This window comes from Lathyrus oleraceus, chromosome 6, assembly GCF_024323335.1.
Source record: "Lathyrus oleraceus cultivar Zhongwan6 chromosome 6, CAAS_Psat_ZW6_1.0, whole genome shotgun sequence".
NCBI lineage: Eukaryota > Viridiplantae > Streptophyta > Magnoliopsida > Fabales > Fabaceae > Lathyrus > Lathyrus oleraceus.
This window is the reverse complement of record NC_066584.1, coordinates 17,668,278-17,686,414: the sequence shown is the minus strand read 5'-3', so window position 1 is coordinate 17,686,414 and position 18,137 is coordinate 17,668,278. Positions and strand designations below refer to the sequence as shown.

The 18,137-nt window shown below is 31.3% G+C and overlaps 1 protein-coding gene and 1 long non-coding RNA gene across 2 annotated transcripts; one reads left to right on the top strand and one right to left on the bottom strand.

Annotated features, from left to right (window-relative positions):
* Positions 1–233: 233 nt before the first annotated feature.
* LOC127093582 (uncharacterized) lies at positions 234–2,106 on the top strand. Its single transcript, XR_007792586.1, has 2 exons — positions 234–435; positions 914–2,106. It is a non-coding gene; the product is annotated as an uncharacterized LOC127093582 (long non-coding RNA).
* A 5,778-nt stretch (positions 2,107–7,884) lies between these two features.
* On the bottom strand, positions 7,885–16,848 carry LOC127093728 (sugar transporter ERD6-like 6). The gene is made up of 5 exons (XM_051032637.1): positions 16,657–16,848; positions 9,318–9,383; positions 9,170–9,229; positions 8,951–9,065; positions 7,885–7,901 (listed from the first exon to the last, which is right to left on the bottom strand). Exons 1-5 carry the CDS (start codon positions 16,846–16,848, stop codon positions 7,885–7,887), a joined length of 450 nt encoding a protein of 149 aa, XP_050888594.1.
* Positions 16,849–18,137: the final 1,289 nt, after the last annotated feature.

The following is an 18,137-nucleotide window of genomic DNA, read 5'->3' as shown; positions in this document are numbered from 1 at the left end:
AATAATTAAAATGTATTTGAGTATAGAACGATAAAAATAATATTAACTAAATGTCATAATTGATAAAAGAAAAAAAAATTAGTCAAAACTTTAAACAAGTGTCAAGATATATATATGAAAGACTTAGCTAGTTACATAGAAGTTTATCTTTCTTGAAGCACAAGTTATTAACTCTAACCAAATATCATATGGTGAGCTCTTTGAACTCATCTATGTTCCTTGAAGCATAAGTTATGCACTCTAACCAACTATTATATAGTGAATGTCTTGAAATCTCAGTTTTTTATGATACAAAATTTGTCTCACATGCGAGCCTCCCAGCAAGGGGCGCGAGACAAATGAGTAATTATTTTTCACAACTTTATCTATTCTTCATTCACGAGGTTGATTGGGTGAGACATGTGACACATGGATGCTTACTTTGGCAGTTGTGAGGTAGTCGTCTTGAAACATTTGTCGTATTTAAGTTATTTATGTTAATTTTACTGAATATAGGAGTTTTCTAGGGAGAATCTTAAGGATACAAATAGAGTAATTCTTAGGATTTCTAATTCTAAGAGTGTATGTAATATTTTATTATAATTTATGGGTTGGAAAACACTTTTAAATATATTGAAATTGAGTCACAAGCAAATAGAAATTAAAAAGTGTTTTATTGAACTTGTTGAACTAACTTATTGTAAATTATTTGTAATATTTTGATGAGACTCTTGATTAGTAAAGAGATCAATGAGATGTTCTCTCCTACAAAGGAAACAATCTTGCTAGTTTGTTATTTGCATACACTTAATTGGTAGATTGATTATTGGTTGAGATGTTTAGTTTAGTTGTCAATGTTCTTTGTCTCCCGTATTATATTTATTATCACGTTTAAATCTTCATTTTACAATAAATGAAACCTGTCTTGGAGCAGAGGTACTAAGTTTGCAAATGAGTGACATGAGTTCTAAATGAGTGTGGAGATTTTTTTTCAAAAAGATCAATTTTGGGTTATGGAATATGAAGATGTAAGCAATCTTGATTCAACAAAAATGTGCAACAACATTGAAAGGTGATGTATCGATGTCAAAAATCCTGCCACAATTAGATAAGACCAAGATGAGTGTAATTATTTTGTGTCTCAGAGCTAAAGTATTGAAGGAAATCGCAAATGAGAAGACCAAAGAGAAAATATGGGTAAAGTTTGAATCATTATATATTACTAAGTCATTGGATCTTAAGTTGTGTCTGAAATAACAAATTTATTCATTTTGAATGGTGGAGAACAAATCGATTTTGGAGCCATTAACATAATTTCATAAAAGTATTGATAACTTACAAAATCTTAAGGTGAAATTTATGATAAGGACGCCAATTTACTCTTGTTGAGCTCATTACCTAGATATTTTGAGAATTTCAAGGATATCTTTCTTTATGGTAGGACAATCACTATCACCTTATATCAAGTTCAATTGACGATTATGACCAATGAGCTTAAAATGCTTAAGGACTTGAAGGTTGAATATAATGGAGAAAACTTGAATATTTCAAGAGTGGGAGTAAGAGTATAGGAAACCCAAAGTGTAGGAAATCTAAGTCTAAGATTAAGTCAAAGATGTTTGATAAATTAAAGTACAAAATGATTCATTTTTCATAAAACCTATCCTTCAAGAAGAACTCTCCCGATAGGGGAGCAAGGGTGATTATGTTTATATTGTGGTTATTTCATACGAGGATGATTATGAGAGTGTTTGTGAACTAGAGGTAAATATTTTGAAGACATAAAAGAGTCAGATAATGGAACCTAGATGCTTTTATCAAATGTGTCCAAGAAAGAATAATTTGAGACTTTGAAGTTAAACGAAGGTGGATGTTCTACTCAGTAAGAATAAGTCTTGTAAGATTTATGGTATTGGAATGATTCAGATTAAGATGTTTTTGAAAATTGTCAGTTCCTTTAATGTAGTGTGAGGCATGTTCCCAAAATTAAAGAAAATTATTATCCATAAATATGTTTGGTTATTCAGGAAATTGCACTAGAAGTGAACATTACATGATGCAAATTTTGCATAATGTATTGACAATTACTAAAGAGTTTAAAATATGTAGTTTGTATATTTTGGATAACTCCATTCTTATTGATAATGCATCATTATCTAGTCAATATTTTTATAATTAAACCAAACTCTGACATTTTAGATTGTGGGATGTTAGTGAAAGAGGTTTTGTTAAACTAGCTAAGAAAGGTTTGCTAGGTAGTGAAAAATTGAACAAACTAGAATTTTGTGAACATTACATAATAGGTAAACGACATAGAGTGGAATCCAAGAGTAATATGTCTAACTTTAAAACATCATTTGAGTATGTTCACTCAGATCTTTGGAGTGTGTAAAAGGTTAAAACTCACAAGGGTGTGGTTTCTATTATCTCATGATGATTGATGTTTTTTTCTAGAAGGGGACAGACTCACATTTTGAAACATAAAAAGTGAGACCTTTAAAAAATTTAAATAATAACATACTCTTGTAAGAAATCAGATGAAAACTAAACAGAAAGTATTAAGAACTAACTATGGGGAAGAGTTTGCTTCATAATACTTTAATGAGTTTCCCAAGAATCTGGGTATAAATAGGCATAGAACAGTAGTTGACACATCATAGTAAATGGCTAGTTCAATGTTGTAATAAGACTATTTTGGAGCGAGTAAATTGTATGTTGTTGGGATATGAGTTTCCAAGGAGTATCTTTGGTAAAGTTAATGCTACTACAACTTATTTGATCAACTGATGTCCATCCACAAGAATAGGCTTCAAGATACCTATGGAGGTTTAAGAGGGAAATTGTAGACTACTATAACTTTAAGGTTTTGATTATCCTAAATGTATGAATTGATACAAGTTATGGAAGATGGAACATAGAGATCAAAATTCTGTATAAGCATGAATGTTGGTTTTGATGAGACTTCTATGGGGATGTAATGCATAGACCTGGAATTTAAAGACTTAGAAATATTGGTGGATAAAGCTCGTTTTATGTGGATTAATAGGATACTTAGGATGGATATCAAGAGAAAGTAGAAAATCATGGATTGATACTATTAGTTGGGTCATGATAATGTAAAGACATATTGTACCACCTTAAAGGTATCTTTATGTCGTTCTTATTAGTTATGCTTTAAATATGGGTGAATAGCTGCAAGATAGGGAGTAAAATATCTTCAAGAAGTAATTTGAAAGAAAATAGAGATAGAAATGGTCTACGATAATGAATGAATAAATAAGTTAATTTGAGAATCAGACTTGAGAAATTGTGAAACTACTAAAGAGACAGATGGTGGTTAGTTGCAAGTGGATCTTTGGGAAGGAGGAATGTATTCTAGGAATTGAAGAACTGAAGTATAAATAAGTAATTGTGGAAAGTTTTTTTACTCAAGTAGAAGGGATTGATTACAATAGAATTCTTTCATATGTGATAAAACTTTATTCTCTAATGGTTCTTATGCCTATTGTAAATAAATATAATTTTGAGTTAGAAAAAGTGAATATTAAAACAACTTTCTTACATCTATACCTCGAAAAGACAATCTACATGTAGCAACTAGAGGGTTTTCTAAATGACAGTGTCTAAGACGTGTCGTTTGAAAATATATTTGTATAGGTTGAAACATAATCCTAGGAAATGGTATCATTGATTTAATGTATTTCTTCTAAATAGTGGTTACTTCCTCCGTCCCATATTATAAGCAAATTTCACTTTTTAGATTCATTAAATAACTAATGTATCTGGTCTATATATAGACCAGATACATTAATTATTTAATGAATCTAAAAAGTGAAATTTACTTATAATATGGGACAGAGGGAGTATGTAAGTAGCAAAAATGTTTGTGAATATTTAAGAGGAGTGAAGACTTCATTTCTCTATCTACTTCTATATATTTATGATATCTTAATGGAAAACTCTACCACAAAAGAGATCAATAAAATCAAGGATATATTGATTAGAGAATTTAAGATGAAAGATCTCGGTAATGTTAAGAGGACACTTATAATGAATTATTCTTATCTCAATCTATTTACTAAAGAAAATGGTGAAACAATTTAGACTATTTAATGTTAAAATTGTCAGCACTCTTTTAGGTTATCACAAAAAGTTTTCGGTATCCAATTTCCTTAAATTGATGATGAATATAATGAGATGGAGAATGCTCACTATAGAAGTGGGATTGGAAACATCATCAATCGAATAAATTTTATATAACTGAACTTATAATATGTCATTATAATAGAAGGGTAATGCTAACTTGTTCCTTAGGGGCGCAAGATAAGACATCCATTTGTAGAAAGTTTGTATTGAAAAAATCAATTATAAAATTAATTTTATATCTTTATTAAAATCATTGCACAATTTCCAACACAAAATTACTTTCTTTAGTTCTTAATTTGTACCCTAAGGGCACAAGTTAGCATTACCCATAATAGAAAGTCGGTTTATAGAAAATTTTGGTTGAATGCATTGTGGTGTGTGCGTTGAAATCTTAAGTTTTTTCATCATCTAGGTTATGCCTCACCCGTCATGCGCCCAATAGGGTCCACATGTCAAATGAGTATTTACTTTGCAACATTTTTGTTGTGCCTCATCCGTGAGACGATTTGATGATTACGTTGGTACTCTAATTCGGTTTGCACGGGCGTGAGGTGGGTGTCTCGAAACATGTTTCATATTTAAGCTTTTTTCGTCATGTTTGTTAAAGAGAATAGTTTTCTAGTGAGAAATTTAGACAGATAAAAAATAAATTCTTACGTGTTATAATTCTAAAAGTTGGATTGATCTTTGATTGTAGTCTAAGAGTTTGAAATTGAAAACACTTCTAAACACTTTAGATTTGAATGATTATTTATTGAAAGGATGATAAATTTTATATATATATATATATATATATATATATATATATATATATATATATATATATATATATATATATATATATATATATATATATATATATATATATTTAGTTAGTTAGTTAATATCAACTAGTTCATTTATCATAGTAATTTAGTTCTTTATAACAACTAGTTCATTTATCATAGTAATAATTAATGGGTAATGCTAACTTTGCCCTATGAGCATAAGATAAGAACTAAAGAAAGTAATTTTGTGTTGGAAATTGTGCATTGATTTTAATAAAGGTATAAAATTAATTTTATGATTTTGTCAATACAAACTTTCTACAAATGAGTATCTTATCTTGTGCCCCTAGGGCACAAGTTAACATTACCCATAATTAATTAGTAGAGAGCATTTTCATATTTGTATACATGACTGTACGCAATCACACTTGGACTCAGATGAGAAATAATCTCAATTTCATTTTCTCTCTGTGTGTACTCAATCCAGTTACTTTATTAACATTTGAGTGTCATTATAAGTATATCATTTGTTATAAGGATATCAATTGGAATATTTTTTACGACTTATCTATTTTACCTTCTCAAATTATTGAAGATATTTTAAAGATTAACTTGTCATTTAATAATATTATTCCTAATAAACTCATTTGAACATGATTTGTAATGGTGGTCTATCTTTTAAAGATACATGCACTTGTATCAAGAGGGATCACATTGAGTTTCCTTAGACAAAATTTATTTGAAAATCATACATACCACCTGCTAAGTAACTAGTGACTTAGGAACTAATGAATAATGTTATTGCAACATAAGACAACCATATTCGAAGCGGAATTCATATGATTTCAAGGTTCTCTCTCTCTCTCTCTGCAATCATGATGTAGAAACTGCATACCACATATTTTTTAGATGAAAATATACTTTACTTTTCTGGCATTGGATGAAGCGATTGTTTGGCATGAACATTGATATAACTAGTTACAAAAGCTTATTCAAACTTGTTGGTAGAAATTGGACCTCTCAAATTCAGAATTTAATCATAAATCTTATCATAATAATTCTTTGGAAAACTTGAAATGTAAGACATGATATCAGGTTTCGAAATTGTTATATTGTCTTTGATATATTCATTTTTCTTGTTAAACAATTGGTTTATGACATCCACTTTTTTCAAGGGGGTCATGATCTTTTAAATTCATAAATTTACTATTATTAAATTATTTGACATCAAATATCAGACTCCTCCCGCGCCTAAAATCATACAAGTTAATTGGTATTTTCCTAGTTATAATTTGATTAAGTGCAACACTAATGGAGTTTCAAGAGGAAATTATAGAATAATATTTAGAGATGATTTAGAAACATTCTTTGGAGCTTTCTTAAGTAAGATTGAATTTGCACATACTTTCAAGTTGAATTACACGAAGTCATGTTTGCTATTTGTTGGGAAAAACAAACAAATATAGAGAAAAAAGAGAAGAACTCAATCACAACACAAGAATATAATGTGGAAACTCCAAAATTGGAGAAAAAATCACTGACGTTGTTAATAGACAACCAGAAAATAACACTGTGTGAAAATTATTATAACACATATTATACTCTCAACTAACTCAGACTCCCAGTACACGCACACCCTCCAAAACAAATATTTAACTACACCTCACAACACTCTAATACCAAAGTATAAGAGAATAAAGAAAGTCAAAGGCAAACTTAAAGTGCTTTTGACTGGTGCATCTTGGAATGAAGAACTTGAATCCTATATATATATATATATATATATATATATATATATATATATATATATATATATATATATCCTTGGATTCTCTCTTCCTTCATAAAACTAAGCGATGTGGGACTTCAAAGAACTTGTATCATATATATAGCCTTGAACTCTCTCTTCATTCACAAAACTAAGCAATGAGTGACTTCTTTAACGTGTATATTTTTAACCAACCTCAAAAATTTCCATCTTGATTGAAAATAACACACAAACTTCCATTGTCTTCATCGACAATCATACTTCACCATAAAGAGTAGCATCATGTATATTTTCAACCAATCTCAACAATCTTCACCTTTATTGAAAATAATACATCAATTTCATTGTCTTTACCAAAAATCATACTCCACCATAAAAGGTATAGTCACTTGAAGCTACACCAACCCAGGAATTTTCATATTCCCTTCACCGAATATCATAGTTTTAAAAACTATCATATTGTCTCATGAAAAATATATTTCACTTGAAGATAAACCACTTCAAGAATTTCACATTGTCATCACTGACAATCCTATACTTTAGCATGAAGAATAAACTTCACTTGAAGCTAAATCACTCCAAGAATTTCACATTGTCTTCACCGATAATTATAGTTTTAAAAACCATCATACTCCACCTAAAGAAGTGTATACTTCACTTGTAGTTAAACCACTTCAAGAATTTTCACATGTCGAAAACCAGGTTGAAACATTATGGTCCAACTTTCTTGTTGGCAGGAAGCTCTTCAATCACCCATATAATATTGCACCTTGTGTAATCTTGATTGTATCAACACATCTTTGACTTGAACTTTCCACAAGTAAAAAAAATGGTTCCATCAATTTACTCTAGCCCAAACTGCACAACGGAATTTTGACTGTAGTTCAACAACTCTTACCCAACACTACCCTTCTTTTCTAATGTTGAAGATCATATAAAACTTCAACCACAAAGCATACTAAAAACACTTATCCTCAGATCAAATCAAGAGCTCTGGTATCAGTTATTGGGAAAAAAAACTAACAAAAGTATAGAGAAAAAGGAGAGGAATACAATCACAACACAGGAACAAAAATTGGAAACTTCGAAACTAGAGAAAAAACCACGGTCGTTTTCAATAGACACCCAAGGAATAACATTATGTGAAAATTGTTACAACATATAATATACTCTTAACTAACTCAGACCCCCAGTACACTCACACGCTCCAAAACAAATATTTAACTACATCTCACAACACTCTAATATAAGAGTATAAGATAACAAATAGAGTTAACACTACGCCAAATAAGGGAAAAGAGGGCGCTTTTTTTGGCCTATAACAGCGCTTTAAAGCGCCCTCTAATCTGGCGCTGGCATAGGTAAAGACAGCGCTTTTTTTCCTGGTGAAAGCGCTCTCTAAAGTGGCTCTTTAAGCCCTTTAAGGGCCACTTTAGAGGGCGCTTTTTAAAGAAAGTTCCCTTTAAAGTGGAAACTTTTAAGGGTTTAGAGGGCGCTTTTACTGGAAAACGCCCTCTAAAGTGGAAACCTTTAAGGGTTTAGAGGGCGCTTTTACTGGAAAGCGCCCTCTAAAGTGGAAATTTAAAGGGTTTAGAGGGCGCTTATTTTGGAAAGCGCCCTCTAAAGTGGGTGGTTATTTAACATTTACATGCATCACATGTCTCTGTGACCATATTCTCATTTCAGGTTATGTTGCAGCCACAAGAGGTAACCAGAAGAAAATGGCATACAGCTGCTTGTTATAATTCACAAGAGCAACTAAAGGTTCTTTTTATGCTTTTATAATATTAAAATACAAATACTGATATATGCTTATTGTTTATATGATCCTCTTGCTATTTGAAATGTCATGAACCGAAACCACTGCTACTCTAATTGAAATGTATAATAACCACTCTCTTTCATTTATTTGTTTATAATCAATCAATTACAACAAAAATGCAAGTATGCTGCTAGATTAGAAAATCACACTGTTTTGGTATTTTTCATATTTAACAAGACCAAAGAGCACAAAAATGAATTGAGTTGATTCAGAAGAAAAAAAATATGAATGTGAATACATGAGTGAACACTAGCTGAAGTGCTACTCGAAAGGAAACTTCATCTGAAAAACTGTTGTATTTCTTCAAGAGTTTTTCCCTTTGTCTCGGGGACCCAAATGGCAACAAATCCTGCTGTGAAAACACACACTGCAGTATATATTGTGAAGGTTCCTGATAAAAACATAGGAAGCTTCTGGTTAGAAACAATAGATATTTATAGAAAATTAACATAAGCAATGCACACAAACCTCCCGAACTCCAATCCAAGAGCAAATTTGTTGTTAATGTAACCAACCAGGAAAAGAACCAATTGGCAAGTGTTGCAAAACTTCCAGCTAGGTCTTTGATGTTAATCGGAAGAATCTATTATGTAAAATATATTCAACACATCAACTATCACATTATATTACAACAAAGGTTTGTTCATATAGGGTTGTCATGCATATTATTATTGAAGAAAATTGTACCTCAGACATTATAATCCATGGCATTGCTCCTAATCCCAGAGAGAATGCAATAACCATGACCTGAAAGAAATTGAAAGTTTATAATAATGAAGTTAGGGAAACAAACAATAGAAACCATCATTTGTGTAATAAAGTTGTATTTACACACCACAACTCCAGCCACCGATACGAGGCTCAATGTCGCATATAAATCAGAATCTGGTGATATATATTCCTGAGAGCAAATTCAACATAAAATATATTATCCATATAAAAAACCAAAAATATAAAGAAGAATTTACTGATATATAATCCTGTGAATCTGTGTTACAAATTTCTGAACATTTATGCATGAATGCATGTGTAATATCTAGTTAATGTATTATGTATATATAAAAATAAACAAAAAAAAATGTTCAAAAAATATAACAAACAAGAAAATTATTATTACCTTCAAGTAGAATGATATTGAAACAACCAAAAGACTCAAAGCCATTGCAGATGAAGAAACCTGCAATAGGAGATTTTGATTAATCTCTTATTACCCTCCATTGCTAGCATTGCAACACAATAATTATTGTTGAGAATACTCAATAAATGTATGAACCAAGAAAAATGAAACCAAAAATGAACAATAGCGAACGTCAGAAGAGAAACCAAGTAATATGAAGATTAAAAAAATACCTATGGTGTCAAAATCGAACAGCTAACAACGAATTAATAGAAGGAGGAAACGTCGTAGATCTAACAGAGGTGGAAGGAGAACGCCTTAGAAGTAGCGAAAATCGTAGCAGTGAGAATCCTAACGTGAAAAAGAACGAAAATAACAGAGAGTGAAATAACAAAACGCGCAGTATGTTATAATTTTAATGTTTACTAAAGGGGACCTTAGAGGGCGCTTGTGAAAAAAAACCGCCCTCTAAAGGGGGCCTAAGAGGGCGCTTATGAAAGCGCTCTCTAAGGCTTTCCAAAAGCGCTTTATAAACTGGAAATGCACATGGACTTATAGAGCGCTTTTTTAAAAGCGCCCTCTAAGGGTAACCTTAGAGGGCGCTTTCTAAAAAACGCCCTGTATTGTTGTCCCTCTGTCTCCTCCTTATTTTTTCGCTTCACCTTAGAGGGCGCTTTATTACAAAAGCGCCCTCTAAAGTGCGCTGTCTATTCCAGTTGTTCGCTCCTTATTTTTTCGCTTCACTTTAGAGTGCGCTTTTGTAATAAAGCGCACTCTAAGGTGCGCTGTCTATTCCAGTTTTTGGCGTAGTGTAAAGACAAGCATAAAGTGCTTTTGACTGATGCATCTTGGAATGAAGAACTTGAATTACACACACACACACACACACACAATATATATATATATATATATATATATATATATATATATATATATATATATATATATATATATATATATATATATATATATATATCATTGGACTCCTTCTTCCTTCATAAAACTAAGCTATATGTGTGACTTCAAAGAACTTGTATCATATATATAACCTTGAACTCTCTCTTCATTCACAAAACTAAGCAATGTGTGACTTCTTTAACGTGTATATTTTTAACCAATCCCAAAAATCTTCACATTGATTAAAAATAATACATAAGCTTTCATTTTCTTCATCGATAATTATACTCCACCATAAAAAGTAGCAACATGTATATTTTCAACCAATCTCAAAAATCTTTACATTTATTGAAAATAATTCATCAACTTTCATTGTCTTTACCAAAAATCTACTCCACCATAAAAAGTATAGTCCATTGAATCTACACCAACCCAAGTATTTTCACATTTCCTTCATCTAAAATCATAGTTTTAAAAACTATCATATTGTCTCATGAATAATATATTTCACTTGAAGATAAATCACTTCAAGAATTTCATATTGTCATCACCGACGATCCTATACTTTATCGTGAAGAATAAACTTCACTTGAAGCTAAACCACTCCAAGAATTTCACATTGTCTTCCCTAACAATCATAATTTTAAAAACTATCACACTCCACCTAAAAAAGCGTATACTTCACTTGAAGTTAAACCACTTCAATAATTTTCACATGTCGAAAATCAGGTTGAAACATTATGGTGCAACTTTCTTGTTGGCAGGAAGCTCTTCAACCACCCACATAATATTGCACATTGTGTAATCTTGATTGTATCAATACATCTTTGACCTGAAATCTCCACAAGTCAAAAAAAAATTGTTTCATCAATTTTCTCTAGCCCAAACTGCACAGCGAAATTTTGACTGTAGCTCAATAACTCTTTCACAATACTACCCTTCTTTTCTAATATGGAAGATCATATAAAACTGCAACCACAAAGCATACTAAGAACAATTATCCTCGGATCAAACCAAGAGCTCTTGTGTCATTTGTTGGAAAAAAAACTAAGAAAGTATAGAGAAAAAGAGAGGAACACAATCACAACACAAGAACATAAATTGGAAACTTCAAAATTGGAGAAAAAACCACAGTTGTTTTCAATAGACAACCAGGAATAACATTATGTGAAAATTTTTACAACACAAAATATACCCTCAACTAACCCCCCCCCCCCCCCCCCCCAGTACACTCGCACCCTCCAAAACAAATATTTAACTATATCTCACAACACTCTAATACAAGAGTACAAGAGAACATATAAAGTCAAAGACAAGCTTAAAGTGAGAACATATAAAGTCAAAGACAAGCTTAAAGTGAGAACATATAAAGTCAAAGACAAGCTTAAAGTGCTTTTGACTGGTGCATCCTGGAATGAAGAACTTGAATTATATATATATATATATATATATATATATATATCATTGGACTCCTTCTTCCTTCATAAAACTAAGCGGTGTGGGACTTCAAAGAATTTGTATCCTATATATAACCTTGAACTCTCTCTTCATTCACAAAACTAAGTAATGTGTGACTTTTTTAACGTGTATATTTTTAACCAACCTCAAAAATCTCCACCTTGATTGAAAATAATACATAAGCTTTCATTGTCTTCACCGACAATCATACTCCATCATAAAGAGTATCAACATGTATATTTTCAAGAAATCAAAACAATCTTCACATTGATTGAAAATAATTCATCAACATTCATTGTCTTTTCCAAAAATCATACTCCACTATAAAAAGCATAGTAGTCACTTGAAGCTACACCAATCTAAGAATTTTCACATTGTCTTCATTGAAAATTATAGTTTTAAAAACTATTATATTGTCTCAAGAAAAAAATATTTCACTTGAAGATAAACCACTTAAAGAATTTCACATTGTCATCACCAACAATCATATACTTTATCGTGAAGAATAAATTTCACTTGAAGCTAAACCACTCCAAGAATTTCACATTGTGTTCACCGACAATCATAGTTTTAAAAACTATCATACTCCACCTAAATTAAACCATTTCAAGAAATTTTCACATTTCAAAAATCAGGTTGAAACATTATGGTGCAACTTTCTTGTTAGCAGGAAGCTCTTCAACCACCAACATGATATTGCACCTTGTGTAATCTTGATTGTATCAACACATCTTTGACCTGAACTTTTCACAAGTCGAAAAAATTTCTTCCATCAATTTTCTCTATCCCAAACGACACAATGGAATTTTAACTACAACGCAACAACTCTTTCACAACACTACCCTTCTTTTTTGATGTGGAACATCAGATAAAACTTCAATCATAGAGCATACTAAGAACACTTATCCCCAGATCAAACCAAAAACTCTGATATCAGTTGTTGTGAAAAAACAAATAAAGTATAGAGAAAAAAGAGAGGAACACAATCACAACACAAGAATATAAAGTGGAAACTTTAAAACTGGAGAAAAAACCACGACCGTTTTCAATAGACAACCAAGGAATAACACTATGTGAAAATTGTTACAACACATAATATACCCCCAACTAACTCAGACCCCAATACACTCACACCCTCCAAAACAAATATTTAACTACATCTCACAATACTATAATACAAGAGTATAAGATGACAAATGAAGTCAAAGACAAGCTTAAAGTGCTTTTGACTTGTGCATCTTAGAATGAAGAACTTGAATCCTATATATATCATTGGATTCCTTCTTCCTTCATAAAACTAAGCGATATGGGAATCTAAAGAACTTGTATCCTATATATAACCTTGGACACTCTCTTCATTCACAAAACTAAGTGATGTGTGACTTCTTTAACGTGTATATTTTTAACCAACCCCAAAAATCTCCACCTTGATTAAAAATAATACATAAGCTTTCATTGTCTTCACCGACAATCATACTCCACCATAAAGAGTATCAACATGTATATTTTTAAGCAATCAAAACAATCTCCACCTTGATTTAAAATAATACACCAATTTTCATTGTCTTTACGAAAAATCATACTCCACTATAAAAAGTATAGTCACTTAAAGCTGCACCAGTCCAAGAATTTTCACATTGTCTTCATTGAAAGTTATAGTTTTAAAAACTATCATATTGTCTCATGAAAAATATATTTCACTTTAAGATAAACCACTTAAAGAATTTCACATTATCATCATCTAAAATTATATCTCATAGCACTCTAATACAAAAGTATATCTCATAGCACTCTAATACAAAAGTATAAGATAAAAAATAAAGTCAAATTCAAGTTTAAAGTACTTTTGACTGGTGCATCTTGGAATGAAGAACTTGAATGTTATATATAACCTTAGACTCTCTCTTCCTTCACAAAATTAAGCGATGTGGGACTTTAAATAACTTGTATCATATATATAGCCTTGTAATCTCTCTTTATTCACAAAACTAAATGATGTAGGACTTTTTTAATATGTATATTTTCAACCAACCTCGACACTTTCACGTATGCTAAGAGGAAAAAAAGGATAAATCTTTGGTATGCAACTAACTCAATCTTGGTTATTCGTGCATTTTCTAATTTGAATATTGTCAATTGACATCTTTTAATTAAATGGAACAATACTTTACACACTCTATGATCATTTAGATTCAAGATATATCACATTTTCATATAGGGAAATGCATGTGGAAATATAATAGTCAATGCAGTTTTTTTTGTTGATTATGACACTTGATGAGATTCATTTCCTATTTGTGTTTTTTTAAAGTTTTTTGAGAGATAAATTAGGTATCTTCAATTATCATTTTTTCTAACTTTTTGATGGATTAGGTTATGTTCCCTCATCCTTTTTATTTTTTATTTTTTATTCAATAAATTATTTTATTAAAAAAATTGCTTATAATTATATAATTTCGGTGAAAGAATGATAATATTCTAGGCTGAGACCAACTTTTTTTAAAAAAAGATCAAGCCTGTTTTTAAAAAACTAAAGGTTTGATTTGTTTTAAATAAATAAAACATCATTTAGAGAATATATATATATATATATATATTAGTTTGGTTTTTTAGAGAGTTTAAATTTGATTTATTTTAAATAAATAGATATTTTAAAGAGGTTGTGTTTAATTTATTTATTAAACGAGGTAGATCAACGTGTCATGGTTTTGTGGTTTGACAAACATCATTTTTAAATCGACCTAACGTCTCTTCTCTCTCATTGACCAAAACCTCTTCGCCGCAACCACTATTCATCTTCTAAAATCTAAAACTTCAATTTCAACATGTAGCTAAGTTGTATGGTGGTACGATGGGGTCCTTCCTCTGAACCACGGTGTTACCCTTGGGGTTATCCGACGATGGCTTTTAGGAAGGCGCCGCTATGTGGTTTCTCCTCGTTGTTACTCTCAGATCAACATTATCGGCAGTGGTTGTTGGATTCTCGTTCTTCTCTCACACAGATAGCTTGCTCACGTCGCCAGATTCAGGTCGCCTGAGTCATGTGTACTGGGTTTATAGAGGTTGTAAGAGCTTTCTTTCGTGAAGAGTTGTTATTGTCTTTATGGATTAGAATCGCTCATCGATTTCGACTCTGTTTTCATGGTTAGAGGTGGCGTGTCTTGCTTTTGATTTCTGATTCATTTCTAGTTTGTTGAGATATGCAGTTATTAGAGTGTTTGGGTTGACACTACCATAGCAACGATTTTGTTTTGTTTCAAAACCTTGTCTCCGCCATTCCTTGTTATGGTTCACTATGATCTAGGTTTGTTTAGTTTGAAAGATCTATTATGCTTGTTGTGATTTTCGCAGGGAGTTGTTGGTACGTGAATTGGTTCATGTTGGCGGCCGATTCATTCACCATTAATTAAAGTTTGTGAAAACTCACACAACACCTTTCTTTTGCTATCTATTTTCGTTCTTGTACTCAAGTTTGCTAGGTAGTGTCTTGTTGTGTGTGTTTTTACTTCTTTCAGACCATTGATGTAATAGTTGTATTTTCTATTTGGAAAACTATCTACTTTTGATATGGTTTGACTGAGTCAGGTTTTTCCCCCTCAGTATTTTGTACTATCTTTATTTTTATTTAATATATTAGTGGTTTATATAAAAAAAATTACATTAGATCGAGTTTTCAATAATTCACGCATTAAACTTTTATTCGATATCCTACGTAAATATGAAGACTCTATTTAGAGCATACATCTGATGACATTTGTCCATATAGAAGCGTTTTTAACACTTTTGCTATATAACCTTCTTGATCTATAAACATCCTAATGTCCAAATGCTCAATTTGTAAACCTAGACATAATTTTTTTTCCTAGGTCTTTCATCTCAAACTCTTTCTTTAAACTATTTATAGCTTTTGGAAGCTATTCGGGAGTTCCAATAATAATTATGTCATCCACATAGATAGCTATTGTTGCAAATTATTTTCCATATATTTTAATAAAAATACAAGGATAAATGAAGTTATTTGTATATCCTTCCCTTAGCAAATATTCACTAAGACGATTATACCACATGCGTCCATATTATTTCAGCCCATAGAGAGACTTGTTCAATTTGACGGAGTAGATTTCTCGAGATCTAGAATTATGTGCATCTGGTATATGGAACCCTTCAGGAAGTTTCATGAAAATTTCACTATCAAGCGAGTCATACAAATAAGTTGTCACAACATCCTCATGTGCAAATCAAGCCCTTCATGTGCCACAAGACTCATTAAATATCAAAAACTACATGCATCTATTACAGGTGAATATGTCTCATCAAAATTAATTTCGGGTCTTTGCGAAAATCCTTGAGCGAATAGTCGAGCTTTGCATCTCACAATTTCATTATTTTCATGTCGTTCTCGCATGAAAACCCATTTGTATCCAACTGAATTTACACCTTGAGGTGTTCAGACTACATGTTTAAAAACTTGTCTCTTATAAAGTAACTTTAATTCTGCTTCAATTGCATATTTCTATTTTGGTCAATCCTCACTTTCTCTACAATATTTAATAGACGTTGATTTATGATCCTCATTGTCATTTGTCATATTTTACACTATATTGTATGCAAAAATATCATCAATGTCGACTTGTCGGTTCCATTGTATTCTATTATGGATATAATTTATATAGATCTCTTTATTTTCATGAATTTCAGATACCTGATCAGCCTCTTCTAGAGCTGAAGTGTTTATTATGTCTGGAGATTCTTTTAAATTTTCTATATCCTCGCTCGGGCAATCTTTATTCTTAGCTCCCTTTCTTGTTAAAGGATTTTTATCTTTGGAACCGATTTGTCTTCCATGCTTCAGGCATGGTTGAGACTTGTTAGATTGTCCAACATGGACATCCATTTTCATTGGAGCACTGGTTGTTGGTATATATGATTAAGTCACACTTTTTGGATCAGTGAATGCATTTGGTAGTGGATTTGTTAAGATTTTCAAGTGAATCATCTTTTGAACATCTAGTTCATATTATTTTGTTTGAGGATCAAGATGAGACAATGATAATTCATTCCAACTAATCATTTTTTCCAGCTTAATCTTCTCTCCCCCTAATGCTAGAAAATTTGATTCATCAAAACGACCATCAGCAAATCGAGCAGTGAATAAATCTCCTGTTGTTGGTTCAAAGTACATTATAATAGATGGAGATTCATATCCAACATATATTCTCATCCACCTTTGAGGACCCATCTTAGTGCGATGTGTTAGAGAAATTGGAACATATACGGCACATCCAAAATTTCCTAGATGAGAAATATTAGATTCTTTATCAAAAACTAATTGTAAAGGGGAAGAGGTGTGATAACTTGTTAGCCCAATGCGAATCAAATTTGTTGCATGCAAAATTACACGTCCCCAAGTAGAAACTGGGAGTTTGCATTTCATGATAAGTAATCTTGCAATTAATTTAATACATTTAATAAATGATTCTTCAAGTCCATTTTGTGTATGAACATGTGTTACTGGATGTTCAATGTCAATTCCAATAGACATACAATACTCATTAAATGTTTGAGATGAAAATTTTGCAGCATTATCAAGATGTACTTTCTTGACAGGATAATCAGGGAATGAGCTCTTATTCGAATTAGTTGAGCTAGCAATCTCGCAAACGCCTGATTGCGAGTTGACAACAAACAAACATGTGACCATCTAGTTGATGCATAAACTAAAACCATAAAATATCTAAATGGTCTACATGATGGGAGTATTGGCCCATAAATATCAACTTCCCTTGCGAGCAAGAGTTGCATGAGAACTTATTTGATTGAATAATTTCCCGACTCTTTAATTGATGACCACATGAATTTTCAATTATTTTTTGCATCATTATATAACTAGGATGGCCTAACCGGTCATGCCAAATTAAAATTTTATCATTTTTAAACTTCTGATTTACAATGGCATGTGCTTCAATTGTACTAATATAAGTGTAGGACAAGCCAGAGGAGAATGTCAATAGCTTTTACATTACACATTTTGTGTCCGAATTGTATTTTGTAATACACAAATATCCAATGCCTCAATCATCTCTTGTTTCAATATGGTATCCATTTAGATGGATATCGCTAAAACTTAATAAATTTCTATGAGACTTGGGAGAATATAATGCATTATCAATGTGCAGTACTATT